This window comes from Lactuca sativa, chromosome 5, assembly GCF_002870075.4.
Source record: "Lactuca sativa cultivar Salinas chromosome 5, Lsat_Salinas_v11, whole genome shotgun sequence".
NCBI lineage: Eukaryota > Viridiplantae > Streptophyta > Magnoliopsida > Asterales > Asteraceae > Lactuca > Lactuca sativa.
The window spans coordinates 144,060,768-144,079,838 of NC_056627.2; the positions used below are offsets into that span (position 1 = coordinate 144,060,768).

Consider the following 19,071-nt stretch of genomic DNA (forward strand, 5'->3'; position numbering starts at 1 on the left):
CGATGCCCTAGATAACCCTAATCTTAATATAATAATAATATTTCAAATTGGTAATTATTCAACTCCTTATTTATAATTATAGAAACCCTAGAATATCCTTATTGAAACCGTCCAACCTTCTCCAAGAAGGTTTTGGTGCCTCTTGTTCAACTATTGAACAATTGCACGTTAGACCCTAGACTTTTAATTAATTGTTTAATTTCCAAAATTAATTCCAATTAATTTTTGATTAAATATTAATTAAATATTACTATTTCTAATTAATGTATTATTCTCATAATATAGTAATAAATTATTTATTTCAATTTATTAATTATATAATAAATCGACCTCTCTCTCCAAAAGTCATGTTGTCCCGTTGCTAGTTATCAGGGCAACCCAAATAGACTGTGCTACAATCAGTTCAAGTATATATACAAATTATAGTTATGGATTAGACACTTAATCCAACAAAAACAGTGGAATATATCCAAAGCCATAATCCTTTCTTATTCTTGGCTTGAAGTTTCACGTCTTCTTTCTCCCCTTCTTGTGGAGGAATTCATTTAGACTTTAACACCACCTAGTTATATTTTGATTTTGCACTTTTGAGTTTACTAGTTATGAACCAATAGAGGTATTCTGGTTTGAATCCTTTTCATATAAACAACGTCACGAGCACGAGAGCTCAAGCACGAAGGCATACATCCATAGGTTGCATGTACACTTAGGTATAATATCATAATTTATTTTTTTACTATCTAGTTTAAGTGTATTTGCTACATAGAAAACCTAACATCTAAAAGTTGTAGGCCCTAAGTGCGGATGCTACATTATCCATCCGGATTCAAGGACATACATGATGTTGCAAGTGGTTGATGGTGGGATACTGAGGAAGCAAAAGACTATTGTGGGACCATTGAAACGACTTTACCGAGGCCTTCATATGGTTAGAATTAGGTGGTTGGATGCAAGTTATCATTCACAAAATCATAGAAAAAATGGCTGTGTTGCTTAGTCGTGAAATATGCTTATCCATTGCTTAGAAAACATGCATAATTTTATTGTATTAAATGTTCATTTCATGCAAAATGATTAATAGTAGAGCACCCTTACAATTGTTTCATTTTTACCACTTTTTTTGTTCCCCCCTATTGTTTGTTGAGGAACGTAGAGCATTTATAGTGAGGTATGTTGTATCGGATGAGAAGTCTAGCGTTTCTTCGTGTTAGTCACGGTGGAGTAGCATGCAACATATGCCTAACACAGTGGTTACATTACCCATAATTGAGTTTGGTAAGTTGATATATCCACCATTAGTTTTTAAACTTATACCAAATTCACAAATATATTATTATCAGGTATATGTGATTCTTGCAATTATTGATCGAAAATCATTGGATATTTACCAACAAATTTAATTCTTGAGATTTAATCGTCCATAGCATGTTTAAACATGTTGTGAAACTCACATTGACTTAAAATAGTAAAAGGAATCCAAATATACTTAAATTACAAAGTCGCAATCAATGTACCACAATGTGCTAATATAAAAACACCAGGGTTTGATTAATCTAATAATCAAGTAATCCAATAATCAACTAAATAAACATTCGAACAAAACTTTCATAAAATAGAATACTTATCGTTAAGCATTATTTGACTTATAGATTTTAACTCAAGGGCATGTTAAACGATAAATACATGCACGATTTTACTTTATGTACCATATGAACATCGGTTTCTTCCCGAAATTTAATTTTAAGTTAAATATAATTAGCAGTATATTATTTATTTTGATTTCATTTAAGACCTAAATCATACTTTTTACATTTATTGAAAACATTAATTTTGTAACCAAACATTTTAATACGTTTGTGCTAATTACGTTATCTTATATTGAAAGGCTAAACCATGCATACCGTATACTAGGGATGAGCATACGACCCGTGGGACCGGACTGGACCGGAAAAAAACCGGGACCGGATCCGGACCGAACCGAATTATCATATTAATGGGCCAGTTTTCGGGTTTGGTTTTTATCAATAATCGGGTTTCGGGTTTGGACCGGACCGTACCCATATTAAAGGATTTAACCCGGACCGGACCGGAAAACCAAAAATTATTTTCTTTTTTCATCGACAAACAGTAAGCGAGAATTACTAAAATAAAAAAAATGTTGTCCGACTGAATTGATTCGGCCTCTCCTGTGGATCACATTATAGTGGCAAATTTTTTTTTTCGACCTCTTCTCTTGATCGTATTATGGTGTCGATTTTTTTTCTCGAAAAACCAAAAGTTATTTCCTACTACATTTTTTTTAATAAAAATAGTGCAGTTTTTTTTAAATTGTATTTTTTAATAAAAATAATGTTGTCAAGTGTAATTTTTTTTTATAAAAATAGTACAGTTTTTTAGATAAAATTAGTGATGTTAAGTGTAAATTTTTTATATATAAATAGTGTAGGTTTTTTTTAATAAAATAGTGTGACTTTTTACTAACGTTTTTATTTGTTTGCATACACCTCATTTGCACGTATTGTAATTAGAGTCTCGCATCGTACCATTGTATTCATCATCTTTTATGTATTTTTTTAGTTGAATTGTGGAAACAACAAAGATACGAATGATGGATGTTACGTAATAAGATTATAATTTGAAATACTATGCTAGAGAGTGACATGACAAAAAAAACCTGAAACCGTAAATAACAAACATACGAAACCTAGTTTGGTACAGGATTGGACCGAAACCGTAAACAGTACTACTAAAGTCTAATTCGGTCCAAAACCCGAAACCCGGTTTAGTACCCGGAACCGGACCGGACCAAACCCGGACCCGCTACACCCAAAAACGGTCTGGTTTTCGGGTAAGGCAATTCATGATTTTCGGTCTTTGGGTTTTCGGTCTTTGGGCCGGTTCGGTCCGGGTTCGGCCCGTTGCTCATCCCTACCGTATACTCCACCTCGAATAACTACAATGTCAAACGATGAAAGATATTCTCACTTAAACAAGAAAGAAAAATGTATCAATTGTTTTTCCAAAAAAAAAAATCAAGAGTATTGTTGTCATTTACCAAAACACTTATAATAATCTAACCGTATTAGGTGTTGCCCCTCCTTCAAGTCGACGGTTCTGGTTTTGTCGGAGGCATATGTGGAACTAAGAGTAGTCTACAAATGATTAAATTTACGTTAAAAAAAGTTACTCTACAAGCTGTGGCCATTTATATATAAGAGCTCTTAAAAATTTACATATAAAAAATCAAGTACCACTTTATTCGTCAAGCAATAAAAGTGTCATTTTGGGTAACCTTAGGGTTCTATTTGAAGATATGTACAATAGTTGAGGAGGTTGATGAAAATCACCAACGCTAGATCTAGAGATCAGGGTTGTAGGGTTACGCCCACACATTTCTTAACCATTATATATACGATGTTCAGTTTCATTTCAATACGATTTCGCAGCCGCTGTCAATCCAGATCACAAGCGTTTCTTACATATATGAAAATCATGCATTGTTTTCATTAAGATATCTACTCATGATAATCACCAAGAGTTTTATGTGTCGATTTTTTTTTCCTTCATCATGCACATAGATCTAAAAATTAGTAAAGATCCGCCATATATACTTTGGTGTTTCGAAGATTATGACGTTCGACTGTCACTCACACTATACTTTGATGTGTATTCTGTTGTCAGCCTAGTAGAATCAGATTACTATGAGTTAGGTGTTCATAACATTTCAAGAGTTGGTTTTGTAGGTTTGTCCGAGGCCCCTAGCTTGAAAAGGTAAATTTATATAACGTTTTCTTATGTGAATGTTTCGATTCCAATCAATTTTTCTGCTCAACTTTCCAATTTATGCTGTATCTAGTAACGTTAATTTCATTAGTCTAAAGCCGACATCTACTTCAATTCTTATTGAATACTGTATGGAGATTATGGAGATCGTGTTGCAGATCTAGTTCTTTAGATGCTTATTCCTGAAATATCACTAAAGATACTGATATGTGTGGATCGAGTATTAGATCTCTTTAAAGCAAAAAGATCTGACAGAGACTTTAGTTTTAGTAATTTTAATTTTTGAATCCATAGGTTTTTCAATAAGTTTTTTTTTTTTTTTTTTTTTTGTGTGGCAAACCAAAAAAGTTAATTAATGTTCATTATAATAAATAGGATGAAGTGGTTGGCTGAGACGAATCCTGGGAAAATGAGGCAAAAGACGAAAGGAAGGCTCCCCTATAAGTTGTCCAACCTACAGTTAATATGATTAATTTTTAATACAACAACTCCTTTGTAATTGTCACCTCTATTGTGGACTTATATAATGTTTTATGGGTTAATGTTTCATTTCAGACTGAATTTGCTCAGGTGATGCCATCTGCAGTTTAGTGTATTAGATAAATCATGAAAACAGTGAACATGAACCTTTGTTATAACAGAGGCCAACTTGAACTTTATATCGGGATACATCAAGTAGTTTGATCGATTAAAAAAGCCTAAGTACAAAACATCTACTGGACAATCTTATACATTGGTTTGCTGATAAAAGTAGCGGATGTAGTTTTCGTTGGTTACAGGGTGGATTAATCTTTGTTTAAAACCTGTTTTATTTTCTGTCAAGTTATTTGTATGAGTATAAATATGTATCAAATGTGTATCTGTATGTGTTGGTGTATCAATGTATGCATATGAATTTGAATACTTCATGATCCTATAAACATTTCACATTACTCATAATCTATTCTCATGAGATGCAAGCAACGTTTCATAAAGCCAAAGGAACAATATTTCAAATGTATTAACCTTTCAATACTTTCCCCTATTAGAAAATGACAGTTCAGCCTTTGTAGCTGGATAAAAATTTCACATCTACCGAGACATTGAATAGGCACAGTTAGTCACAAACAATATAAGTTGGTATTATTTATATGATGTATTTAAATAAAAGGGTGTTTTTATTATAAACACAAAGCTAGAGAGAGGCTAGAGTTACATTTAGTTGAGGCAATATTTGCGAGGATCCATTGACCAGATTAACCAACAAAACTATTCATCTTTTCTAGCCCTAATCTACATCTACATCTACTCTAATAAATGAAAATAACTTTGTCACATGTCCTCTTCTCATTCATTTGGACACATTGCATTTTCTAGAAATTTTAAAATTTTCTATTTTCCACTTGTTATTTTATTGTATTTTTGATTTTATTAAATTAAAATCCACATTTAATATATAAGGTAATATATATGAAGGTATTTATTAAAAAATGGTTTATATATATAATGTATCTAATGCATTAAAGTCTCATTAATTTTAATAATTCAAAAAATTTCTTATTTTTCTAATAAATTTAAAGTTTTCAAATTGTTAAAATTTCATATTTAATTTTTTTTTAAATAAACTCATGTAATACATGTGTCTCACACCTAGTTTACACTAATAAATAAAACCATTTTTCTGCCACATGGCATGTCCTCAATGATTTGGACACATGGCATTTTAATAGATTTTTAGAATTTTATTATTTCCAAATGTAATTTTCTGATTAGTTTACATTCATAGTTTATTTCGGTTACAAATTTGCTAGAAATAAAGGCGATAATTAATACAATTGATTTCTTTTTGATACCCTCATTTTACATCTCCTCATTTACGCCTCCATCTCTACAACGCATCCAATTATTCTCTTAATCCATCCTCAGGCTTCCCATCTTCGATCAGCAATCCAGTCCAAAACTCCATCATCGATCTTCCAATTTCTTGATCTACCAACATCGATCATTAGGATCTACATCCATCTTCAGGCTGTAACCCTTGCAATTATCGATCTTCCACGTTCTCAGTTTAATTGTTGGCGTTATAACATGTATGATTCTACTATCCTTGCACACCAACTGTTTGATTATATGCTCATAACAGTTTTTTGTCTGGATTTCTCGATAACCGGTCAAATGAAGCTTATGTGTTTGACGATATAACTATTTGCTATGTAACCCCAAGATGGTTAATGGTTTAGGTTAGTTGAAATAACACACTTGGTGTAATTTGCAAGTTTCTGAGAATCTTAATAAACGACTTCAATTAAGATTAAAAAATGTCACATGCATCAAATTATCCCTGCACACCAACTGTTTAATTATATGCTCATAACAGTTTTTGGTCTGCATTTCTCGACAATTGGTCTAAATGAAGATTATGTGTTTGATGATATAACTGCTTGCTATGTAACCCCCAGATGGTTAATAGTTTAGGTAAGTTGAAATAACCCACTTGGTGTAATTTGCAAGTTTCTGAGAATCTTAATATACAACTTCAATTAAGATTAACAAATGTCACTTGCATCAAATTATCCCTGCACACATGATCGAGTGATTAAAAACAAATCTACGAAAAAAAAACACTCTTATTTGCTAAAGAAATCATAGATGTGACTGTTTTTGTTTCAATTTGTTGTACATTTTGTTTTGGCAAATATTAAAAAATTGTTAAATTTGCTACAATATATTTGATTATGTATATTTTTTGTTCATGATAACATAATATTTATACTTTGTTGGAATAAGTAAAAATGTTTCAAAATGTTTATTGTTGGTGTTATTACAGGTACGATTAAGTATTGATAACCCCCAAAGTTAATCGTGGGTATAAGGGTAGTATGGTCTTTTTTGTTAAGAATTTGTTTGTTATCTTTTTTTGTTCATGATAACATAATACTTATATTCTGTTTGAATGAGTGAAAATGCTTCATATTGTTTATTGGTGTTTGTTTGTTATAATTGATAACCCCTAAATTTACTTGTGAGTATAAGGGTAGTAACGTCTTTTTAATCAAGTATTTGTTTGTTATCTCCACAGGTGGTACAGTTGTTCTGGGGGACGATTTTTTCTATCAAATTGTTGTCTAGAATAGTACATCCTTAATATACAACTTCAAGTAAGAATAAAAAATGTCATTTGCATTAAATTATCCCTGCACACATGATCGAGTGACTAAAAACAAATCTGCAAAAAAAAAAAAAAAAAAAAAAAAAAAAAACTCTTATTTGTTAAAAAAATCATAGGTGTGACTGTTTTTGTTTCAATTTGGTGTACATTCTGTTTTGGCAAATATTAGAAAATTGCCTTTGTTTCAATTTGGTGTACATTCTTTTTACTTAAGAAATTGTTTGTTATCTTTTTTTGTTCATGATAACATAATACTTATATTCTGTTTAAATGAGTAAAAATGTTTCATATTGTTTATTGGTGTTTGTTTGTTATAATTGATAACCCCCAAATTTACTTGTGAGTATAAGGGTAATAACGTCTTTTTAATCAAGTATTTGTTTGTTATCTCCACAGGTGGTACAGTTGTTCTAAGAGACGACTTTCTCTATCAAATTGTTGTCTATCTAAATGGTTCATACTTGATAGTATAAGTAGGTACGTGGTACTTGAGGTATTATTAACTTTTTAGATGTTCTATATGTGCTGCACAAAACTTGATTTGTATATCATTTTCGGTCTTATTTTGCATCCACACTTCGTCCATTTCTGTTTAATGATTTCCTTATTTTGTGTATTTGTTGTAAATTAACCTTTTTCCCTTCTCAACTAACTACTTCGTGACATGTCGTTTTAATTTATAAAATATGAGTATACTACCACATTTCTACCACATTAAACACCAAATTGAAACTACTATGTTATCATGTTTGTGTATGCGGACATTTATTTTTCAAAAAAAAAACATCCTGCATACATGTTACTGTCATTATCTTATACTAATTTGCTTAGATAAAGTGTATATTTGTTACCTTGCAGCTTCTACGCAAGGTTGGAATGTGCTTCTACACAGCGCTGAAATCAATTATTTTTTTAACCGTGTTATCACTGTGTGTTTGTGTGTAATTATGTATGTCGTTTGTATTTATCTTTAATTATGTTTTATGTCTTTAATTATGTTTTAAGTATGTCGTTTGTATTTGTCTTTAATTTTTTTAATCGTTGATGTGGTTTTTTTAGTTTCTTGCGGAATTGAGTTTGTTTGTGGTTATATTCAATGATCATAACGACATAAACACCGTCATTACATGCAAAACTATATTCAATTGTCTTAAAAGTAACATCTTAATTAAAAAAATTAACACTTTCCGTTACACTATTTATTACAGGAATATAAAAAAACGGTTTCGAACAAGATATGGATTCTACAGACCCTAAAGAAAGACAAAAACATAGAAAAATACATATGGATAAAAGAAAATCCAATGTTACGTCTAGCATGCCATATGGTAATCGTTTGTATACAATTGAATTTTTTATATAGTAATTTGAGAGGTTAATATCAATTAATTTATTCAAAATATGGTATTATATCCAATTGAATCTTTATGTCATATAACTAATATATTTTGTTATTTATTTTTGTTACTTTTATATATCAGATGTGACTTATCGGCAACAACATATAATTTATTAAGATAATTCTACACACGTTACCTGTTTTATTGAAAATGTTAGCCCAACTATAGCATATGGATATTAGCACACAAGTTTTCAATCTTCTCCCATTGTTAATAGCAAAGGTCCATTGTATAACGATCCGAAGCTCAAAAGAAAACAAAGAAAAATGTATTTGGATAAGAGAAAATATAATGATATGACCACCACGCCAATAGGTATTCCATATAATATACAAAATATATTCGTTTATCCAAATATGTTTGTTTCTTTTTAACTAATTGATATGCATTTGTATTTACTAATGTTTTTTATTTTATAGCTAATAATCGTGGTCGTGTTCAACAAAATTTCGAATCTACTTCCAATTTTAATTTAAGAACTCCGTTATCTAACATATCCAACGGTACAAATACATTCCATCTAATATTTCTTATTTTATATGTTACTTATGTCCATCTGCATGCATTATACATATTTCAATTCATGTTTGTATCCGATTCATTTCTAAATTCAATACTAACAATCGAACAATGCCAACCACGCCGGCATGTATTCCATATATATAATTTATGAAAAATATATGTTTATCGAAATCAATTTGTTTCTTTTTCAGCTAATTAATACATATCTGTAGTTAGTAATGTTTTTATTTTATAGCAAATCTTGGTCGTGTTCAACAAACTTCCGAATCTACTTCCAATTTTAATCTAAGAACTCCGTTATCTGACATTTCAATGGTACAAATACATTTCTTTTAACATTTTTTATTTTTATATCCAATTCATTTCTAAATTCAATACTAACAATTAAAACATTGTCCTCAGAAAATGGACAATATTATGTATTATTCGCTCATATGAGGTCATCAACTTCATCAGGAACAACTCGAGATTCTTCCATAAATTTATCGTTTGGGAAACAAACTTTAAAAAGGAAGAATGAAAATATATCCGCTATACCCTTTCTTGACTTGACATCAAATGAAGACTTAAATGATCGTTACATTCTTAAGGATGTAATTTCAGGTCTCTCAAAAGGTAATGTTCGTTGGCTATAACTCCATTTATTTTTAATTAAACTAATTCTTTATTAAACTTCAATTTTTTCAATCTTTTAACAACTTTTTTATATATATCAGATTACTTGGACCATGGTGATGAGACTCTTGTGTGTGCTATCTGTCACGCAAAATTACGGAAAGATGAAGCCCATCCAGGTAATAAATCTCGGAAGAACACATATTTTTGGATGTGTTGTGGTAAAGGCAAAGTTGAGCTTCCTGAATTAAAAGAAGCGCCTCCAGAATACCTAAATCTGTATCATCAGCTTGATCCCAAATCCAAATATTTCATGAAGAATATTCGTCGCTTCAATTCGATGTTTTCATTTACTTCAATGGGTGGAAAAATTGACTCTTCCATTAACAAAGGCAATGCTCCGTACACTTTCAGACTTAGAGGTCAAAATTATCATACTATGGGAAGTTTGTTACCTTCATATGGATCCAAACCAAAGTTCTCTCAACTTTACATATATGATACTGAAAATGAAATTTCACATAGACAAAACACTTTCAGGTTTGTCTTCATATTTATTTCCGTATGCTTTTTTTTTTAATTTATTATCTTTATATATTTAATTATTTAATTACTGAATATTTCATACAACCTTTATGTTTAACAGTAATGAAAAAGATGGGTGTATATCACCTTCTCATTCACTTGATATCGAGACCATACAGTTCTTGAAGGTTATGTTGGATTCAATAAATGAGCTGGTTAAGTGGTATAGAAGGGCAAGAGATTGTTTTTCTGAAAATCCTTATATGGATTTAAAGTTACGTCTTATAGGAAGAAGGCAAACAGATGGACGAACGTATAACCTACCTACTGCTTCTGAGGTTGCTGCCTTGATTGTTGGTGACATTGGTGATTCAATTGATAATAGAGATATCATTGTAACAACTCAATCAGGACGTCTACAACGTTTAAATGAATTACATCCTGCATACCTTGCTCTTCAATACCCACTACTCTTTCCTTATGGAGATGATGGATATAGAGTTGACATCCCTCATAGAGGTGTTACGCCTTCAACGGATACCAAACGACGCAACTGTACAATGAGAGAGTTCTTTGCTTATAGAATTCAAGACAGGGTGAATATTTTTTCATTAGTTTTGAATTCAAAAAGACTTTTTCAACAATTCCTGGTTGATGCCTATACGATGATCGAAAGTGAACGGCTATATTACGTACGCAACCAGCAAAAAGTTCTTAGATGTGAATGTTATGAAACTTTGCGTAGCCTACAAAGTCATGGAAATAAAGATATTTCCAACATCAGAAAACGTGTCATCTTGCCTTCTTCTTTTACGGGTAGTGCACGATACATGATACAGAACTATTTAGATGCTATGTCTCTTTGTAAGTGGTATGGGTACCCGGATTTTTTCATAACCGTAATATGTAATCCAAAGTGGCCAGAAATTAAAAGGTTTCTTAAGGATACAAAGCTCAATCCTACAGACAGGCTAGATATCCTATCTAGGCTATTTAAAATGAAGCTCGATTCGTTGATTACAGACTTAAAGACAAATGCATTATTGGGTTCAGTCCAAGCAGGTATGTTATATAACAACTATAATTTTAATATGTTTATACTTATAGTTGTTATTTTTTGTTCTATTTCCAATATTTTATAATATGATATTTATTAATATACGTATGTAGTTGTTTACATGGTGGAGTTTCAAAAATGCGGCTTGCCTCACGCCCATATATGTCTATTCATGCACTGTGATTACAAGTTGCCTACCGTTGAACATATTGATCGAGTTATTTCTGCTGAAATTCCAAACAAAGACGTGGATCCGGAATTATATGCACTTGTCAGCGAGTTCATGATGCATGGTCCTTGTGGTGGTGATAATCCTAAATGCCCATGCATGATTGAGAACAAGTGTTCAAAAAACTTCCCGAAACCATTCTTAGATCATACTTCTGTTGATTCTAATGGTTATCCTATATACAGGAGACGTAATGATGGTTCATTTGTTGAAAAGTCGGGTGTGAAATTAGACAACAGAAGTGTCGTTCCATATCACAAAGTCCTTTTGAAAAGATATCAAGCTCACATTAATGTTGAATGGTGCAATCAGGGTGCTTCCATCAAATATTTGATTAAATATATTAACAAGGGTCCTAATAGGGCTACCATGGCAGTTATCCAAAGCAACAATGCAGATGATACTGAAGATGCAGTTGATGAAATAAAGAACTACTACGATTGTAGATATTTGTCTGCATGTGAAGCCTCGTGGTGGATATTTGGATTTGACGTCCACTATAGGTATTAGCACTAAACAAATGTTGTTTTATAAAAAGATAAATTTTAAATACTAATTATTTTTCTTAGTTAAATAATAATTATTTACAGGTATCCTTCTGTTGTTAGACTTCCTTTCCATCTTCCTGGATAGCAAAATGTTGTGTATGGTGCAGACGACGATATCAACGATGTCCTCGACAAAGAATTTGTTTATTTTTCAATGTTCTTAGCTTGGATGACATGTAACGAACATAATAAAGACACACGAAAACTTTCATACATTGAATTTCGTTCAAAATTTGTATGGAAATTGAAAGATCGTTGCTGGATGCCAAGAAAAATAGGAAAATCGGTTGGTAGAATTCATGCAGTTTCACCTAATCTCGATGAAGCGTATTTTTTAAGAACTCTTTTAAATAAAGTCAAAGGTCCGAAATCGTTTGAAGATATCCGCACGGTAAAAGGTCACGAATATGCTACTTTTAGAGAGGCATGTTATGCTCTTGGACTTTTAGAAGATGATAGAGAATATATTGATGCCATCGAGGAAGCCAATCATTCAGGGTCTGGTTATTATTTACGATCTCTATTTGCAATTATGCTAAAGTCGAATAGTTTGTCTAACCCCTCCTGTGGTTGGGAAACTACATCGAAATATTTATCGTATGGAATTCTATACAATCAACAGAAGCGATTAAATTCTCCAGGTATTATGATATTTTTTAGCATTTAAATATATGCATTAATAATATACTTATGTTTAATAAGTATTTTTTATTCACAATTACATTTTTTTCATAATATGTTATCATATTATTTTTGGAAACATTATTTCTATGTACTTATGATTGTGTATGTTTCTTTATAAATAATTAGCTTTCGATTTATACAGGTTTATCGCTTAATGAGGATCAACATAAGAACTTGACCCTTTATGAGATTGAAAAAGTTTTACTCCAGAACAACTCAAGCCTCAAAGATTATTATGGGATACCTTACCCAGATCATGAATCTATATCTTCTTCAAACAATCGTTTGATAACCGAGGAGCTAGATTTTGACAGGACCGTTCTACACAACGAGTTGATTCATCTGTTGGATTCATTAACAGTTGAACAAACAGGTGTTTTTGACGAAATCATGAAACATGTTCAACAAAAAAAAGGAGGCTTGTTTTTTGTATATGGCTATGGTGGTACTAGGAAAACTTTTCTTTGGAAGACATTATCTGCAGCCTTAAGATCTGAAGGTGAAATGGTTTTAAATGTTGCTTCAAGTGGTATTGCTTCGTTATTACTTACCGGAGGTAGAACGGCACACTCTCGCTTTATAATTCCTATAAATCTTACTGAGGATTCTTTTTGTTCGTTCGCGCCGGATAATGATGTTGCCGATTTGTTAAGACGAGCATCATTGATTATATGGGATGAGGCACCAATGATTCATAAACATGCATTTGAAGCATTGGATCGATCTTTGAAGGATATATTGAGTTGTGATCTTCGCAGCAACTTAAAATTTCCATTTGGAGGAAAATCAATTGTTTTTGGAGGCGATTTTAGGCAGATTCTACCTGTTGTTCCAAACGGAAGCAGACAAGACATTGTGAATGCTTCATTAAGTTCCTCCTACATTTGGCCAGATTGCAAAGTCTTAAGATTAACAAAAAACATGAGGTTGAGTGATCAAACAAATGATATTGAGGAAACAAAGGCCTTTGTAAACTGGCTTTTGGATATAGGAGAAGGAAATGTGGGTGGTTTCAATGATGGTGAGGCAATTATTGATAGACCTGATGATCTTCTCATTACTGATTCATCTGATCCAATCGGTTCATTAATTGCATTTGTCTATCCTTCTATTATTGAAAATGCCAATCATCCCAAGTTTTTTCAAGAAAGAGCAATCCTTGCACCGAAAAACGAAGTTGTTCAGGAAATAAATGATCGTCTGTTATCACTATTTCCAGGTGATGAAAAAGAATACTTGAGTTCAGACAGTCTTTGTCATTCAGATTTTGTTCATAATGACATTGATGAAAGCTTGTATTCGCCGGATGTTCTAAATGGTCTTAAACCGTCAGGTTTGCCGATCCATAAGTTGGTATTAAAAGTTGGTGTTCCAGTTATGTTACTGAGGAATATTATCCAAAAAGTGGTTTGTGTAATGGAACGAGACTACGAGTTATAACATTGGGTAACCGTGTTATAGAAGTAGAGATAATTTCCGGAAGTAATATAGGAAACCGTACTTTTATTCCAACAATGACCTTAACTCCTTCAGAAAAAAGAATTCCTTTCACGTTTCAAAGAAGACAATTTCCATTGGCTGTATGTTTTGCAATGACAATAAACAAGAGTCAAGGACAATCACTATCGAAAGTAGGTTTATTTTTGAGACAACTAGTGTTCACTCATAGACAGTTGTGTGTTGCATTGTCGAGAGTTAAAAGCAAAGATGGATTAAAAATATTAGTTTTAGATAGTGATGGCAACCTTAGCAATAAAACGTCTAATGTTGTATTAAAAAAAGTATTTGGAAATTTGTGAGTAATTTTTTAAAATATTTCAATACTTTTTTTTATTTGTATAGATTCAATTATTGAATTGATCATCATTTCCTTTATATTTATTTCTAAAATTAAACTTTATATTACTATACCATGAAAAAATAAATATGAATGTGTAATCATTAATCATTTAGTTATCATTTTTTTAGTAATTGTACATTTAAAAAAAATAAGAAAATAATATTCAAGTAGAATGCTAATTATTCTATGATTGTCAAAACGATTATTTGCCGTTAAAATGGTCAAAATAACAACTTTTAACAAATAAAATTGATTTATGTTTTAAGAGTTTCATATTAGTGTATTATAATTTTTTGAAGTATGCCAATCTTAAAATAATGAAAATAAATTAATAATATACATTTAAAATCTAAGTAAATTGGATATAAAGGTCAAAATGATCATTTAGATCAAAAATAGAAATAAAAACATTTAGATCAAAAATAGAAATAAAAAATCTAACTAAGACCCGTGTACTACACGGGTTCATTAAAAAAAATAATTATCAAAGTGTAAACTATAAGGCTTTTCTTAAATTAATTAAATAAATAGAAACATAATTTCACTGGTACAATAAAATAAGATTTGTCGAATAATGGTGCCAAAATATTTTCGTTATCCACTATGGACTATGGCAAAGAAGAAGGCATAAAAACAAATTTATTACAATGCAGCCAATATACGAACAATGACCTTAATAACTCTATAGATGGCAATGCCAACCTCTTTAGATGGTAATGCCAATCTCTTTAACTCCATAATATCAACACCAATTTTGGGTTACTTCTGTAAAAAAAACGGATATTAGTTTCGAATAAACATAAAAATTGCAATTAGAAGTCAAAATAATGTCAATCAATGGCATTTTTAATACAAAAAAAAAAAAAAACAAAACAAAACAAAACGGACGAACACTACATTTCCAAAATCATTTTCTTAAAAAACACTATTTTTCATTTTCCCTACCAAAACAAGTTTCTCACGCTCACATTCCAGTATCGTATATCTCGTCACCATCATTCGATACAAAATTTTCTTATTTTAACGATAATGAGCCTGTATAACTGTACAATCGGATGTCAAGTTTAAATCCCCTAAAAATCAGAAAAAAATTGACAGGGAATTGATGTTTTCCTGAAATAATATGCTAAGATAAAGGATTTGATTTTTAGATTGACAACGTAATATCTCAATATTTTAGGAAACATAATGGATTCTATAATCAAAACTGTGTATAAATACGTTTGCTATCATCTATCATATTCTCGCAATTTCCCATCTGTAGAGGCTGCCATCGTTATTCTTCTTCAATGCAGTCTGCATACAGGTATATTTTATTTCCTTCATCTTATACATACCATCATCTGATAATGTTCAAAGAAGAATCTTACATTATTTGTTGATTGAATGCTTCATTCAGATTGTTAATTTTTTATGTTTGCTAAAATTTTCATATATCGTAGTCTATGTGTTTGCTAAAATGCGTCAGCCAAATTAAAATATTGGACTATATATGACTTAAAGCTTTATTAGCATTGTCTATAATGTAGCTTCTGGATTTCTTGATAATTGGTCAAAATGAAGATTATGTGTTTGATGATATAACTGTTTGCTATGTAACCGCCAGATGGTTAATGGTTTAGGTTAGTTGAAATAACCCACTTGGTGTAATTTGCAAGTTTGTGAGAATCTTAATATACAATTTCAATTAAGATTAAAAAATGTCACTCTCATCAAATTATCCCTACACACATGATCGAGTGATTAAAAACAAATCTCAAAAAAAAAAAAAAAAACTCTTATTTGTTAAAAAATCGTAGATGTGACTGTTTTTGTTTCAATTTGGTGTACATTATGTTTTGGCAAGTATTAGAAAATTGTTAAATTTGCCACAATCTATTTGATTATGTATATTTCTTGTTCATGATAACATAATATTTATACTTTGTTGGAATAAGTAAAAATGTCTCAAAATGTTTATTGTTGGTGTTATTACAGGTACGATTAAGTATTGATAACCTCCAAAGTTAATCGTGGGTATAAGGGTAGTATGGTCTTTTTAATTAAGAATTTGTTTGTTATCTTTTTTTGTTCATGATAACATAATACTAATATTCTGTTTGAATGAGTAAAAATGTTTCATATTGGCAAATATTAGCATTGTGTAGAATAACATAATGCTTTCGATTCAATGTACATTCTGTTTTGGCAAATATTAGCATTGTCTATAACGTAACTTTTGTTGGTTGTGCGTGTTACATATTCATGGCTCCTAAAAACATCACACTACTTGGACAACTTGATTTGTCGCATGAGAAGTTCACTTTGAAAGTTCGAGTCATTCGATTGACTAAACAACTAACTTATGATAAGAAGAAGACTTTTCGTATTGATATGATATTAGTTGATGAAGAGGTATTTGTTCAATTTTCAGTTTCTTTGTCTCATTTTTTGTTAAGCATACGACTTCTCAATGGTATTCTAATAATTATGTTATTATTCTAAATTATGATTTTTGCATATAGGGTACTAAAGTTGAAGCTCAAGTTCCAAGTAGGTGGGTTTTTAGATTTGAAAAGATGCTTGCTGAAAATGAATCTTATTATATCGAGAATCCTCAAGTTGGTGAAAACACTGCGGATAACAAATTTGTGATTAATTCAAACAAATTAGATTTCTGTCCAATCACAATGGTTACCAAATCCAATGATTTTGTGGGTCCTCTGTACGGTTTTTCTTTGGAGAATTATCAAACAATCATTGAAAATAATATTCCCGAAAAAACACCAGTCGGTTGGTGCTTAATCTAAATTTAATTATTTAATTTATTATACTTTTCTTTCATACATTACCATTCCTAATACCTGTGTTACACTTTGTGTTATACTTTGATTTTCTCTAGATGTGATTGGTCACGTGCTTTTATATTTTCCAATTGAGACTTTTATGTCAAAGCATGGCAAGGAAACACGTAGACAGAATGTGCAAATCCAAGATTTAGAGTGAGAACCGGTTATTGTACACAAACAATTTTATTTTACCTGTATAACAATCTCATTTCCCCTTACTTCATTTTTTCAAAGGCCGAAAAGTGAGTGTTACTTTATGGGATGAGTATGCTCAACAATTTGTTGATTATGTGTCAAATAATCCGGAAGAAAGGACTGATAATTATCCAGTTTGGAAAACTGTCTGATTATCGAGGTATGTTTCTTACTTTAATATTTTTTTTTTGGTTACCATTATTGTCCCTTCACAAATCCCTTTTTTTAAATAAAGCTTAAATTAAACAATTAAGCTATAGACAATATGCATGATATACAGATTTGTAGTTTTTTCATTATAACGTATACTATTATACTTTTTCATGACTGATTTGCCCCTGAATCTTTATATTATTTTGCCAGGAGTAAAATTTATAACAGAACATTAAAAGCAAAAAACAACAATATACTTTAACAAGTAATAAATTCCTCCCACTTTAAACAACAAATTGATTGTATATTTTATTGGGAACCAACTGTACTGTTTTGACCCTACTCAAATAACTACAACATAAAATTTCATATTTGTTCCATTTTTTACACAGAAACCTGAAATATAACTCTTTTTTGCAGGTCGTTTGTCTGTTTCAAATTGGTACTCTGTTACCAAGCTTTACATCAATGCTAACATAGAAGAAATCCTACAATTCAAGAACACGTTAGATAGCTTCCATCTTTTTTCTTAATATTGTACTGTTTTTATGCACTTTTACATAACAAAAATTAAACTTTATTCATGAACAGTTTGGTTTCCAAAAATTCTTTTGAAAATTTGTCTGCTAATCGTAGCAAAGGTTCATCATCCCTATTGTATTCTGAGACCGATGAGTTTCTTTTGAAACATGACTTCAAACCCATTACTGAAATCGAAGAAATAAGAAAGGTATTTTTTTTTAAGTTTTACCTAATTTCAATTGATTGTATACTAAAACTTCTATTTTTTATAGGTAAGCCGAGTAATTGTGCTTGGTACAGTTAAGCGTGTGTGCACAAATTTTTCATGGTATTATTGGGGATGTAAATCGTGTCATAAGAAGGTTGATGAAGATATTATGATGAACACTGAGTTAAATGATGGATCAAACGGCAAAAAAATGGTTGTGTGTTCATCCTCAATCTGCAACAATAAAGTTGTATCTGTTCTTCCTAGGTATTGAACACATACTTTATGCTTTCTCATTGTTATTATTGTTTTACACATTAATGTAATATTTCATTATTGTTTTTTAATATGTTTTGGTTTAAAATCCCAATTAGAGTCCAAGATCCTACAGGAGTAATTTCATTGACTCTTTTTGATGGTGATGCTAATAGGCTTTTGAGAAAAAATGCACAAGAATTGCTGGAAATTTTTATTAAGGTTGGGTCTGTTTTACTATACAACTTAATTGTTCTTCTTATGTTTTATCTTACATGTTGTATTCCATTTGTCTTGTAGGATGGTAATACTGCTATTTTCCCCGCTGAAATCACTGATTTGCTTGAGAGGAAATTTGCGTTTCTGATTGAAGTTTCTGAATATAATTTGAAAAATAAAGTACAAGGGTATTCAATACGCAAGTTGACTACTGACTGTAAAATACTTTCTGAACTTGAAAAGAAGTTTACAATTGACCAGGTATCAATCTTGCACAATTTATTTAATCCCTATACTATTATATTGTTTAAGACATTCTTAGTATGTTCTTATTTGCAGC

At 30.8% G+C, this 19,071-nt stretch overlaps 2 protein-coding genes and 1 long non-coding RNA gene across 3 annotated transcripts; all 3 read left to right on the forward strand.

The window, feature by feature from the left end:
* The first annotated feature begins 3,391 nt into the window (after positions 1-3,391).
* LOC111920362 (uncharacterized) lies at positions 3,392-4,705 on the forward strand. The gene is made up of 3 exons (XR_002859823.3): positions 3,392-3,771; positions 4,159-4,242; positions 4,339-4,705. It is a non-coding gene; the product is annotated as an uncharacterized LOC111920362 (long non-coding RNA).
* Positions 4,706-9,287: 4,582 nt separating this feature from the next.
* On the forward strand, positions 9,288-11,912 carry LOC111920364 (uncharacterized). The gene is made up of 6 exons (XM_023915930.2): positions 9,288-9,468; positions 9,570-9,647; positions 9,696-10,008; positions 10,115-11,055; positions 11,164-11,782; positions 11,870-11,912. The coding sequence occupies exons 1-6, from the start codon at positions 9,288-9,290 to the stop codon at positions 11,910-11,912; spliced, it is 2,175 nt and encodes a 724-aa protein (XP_023771698.2).
* A 177-nt stretch (positions 11,913-12,089) lies between these two features.
* LOC122197882 (uncharacterized) lies at positions 12,090-16,338 on the forward strand. Its single transcript, XM_052771719.1, has 5 exons — positions 12,090-12,468; positions 12,654-13,918; positions 15,616-15,657; positions 15,881-15,960; positions 16,329-16,338. The coding sequence occupies exons 1-5, from the start codon at positions 12,090-12,092 to the stop codon at positions 16,336-16,338; spliced, it is 1,776 nt and encodes a 591-aa protein (XP_052627679.1).
* Positions 16,339-19,071: the final 2,733 nt, after the last annotated feature.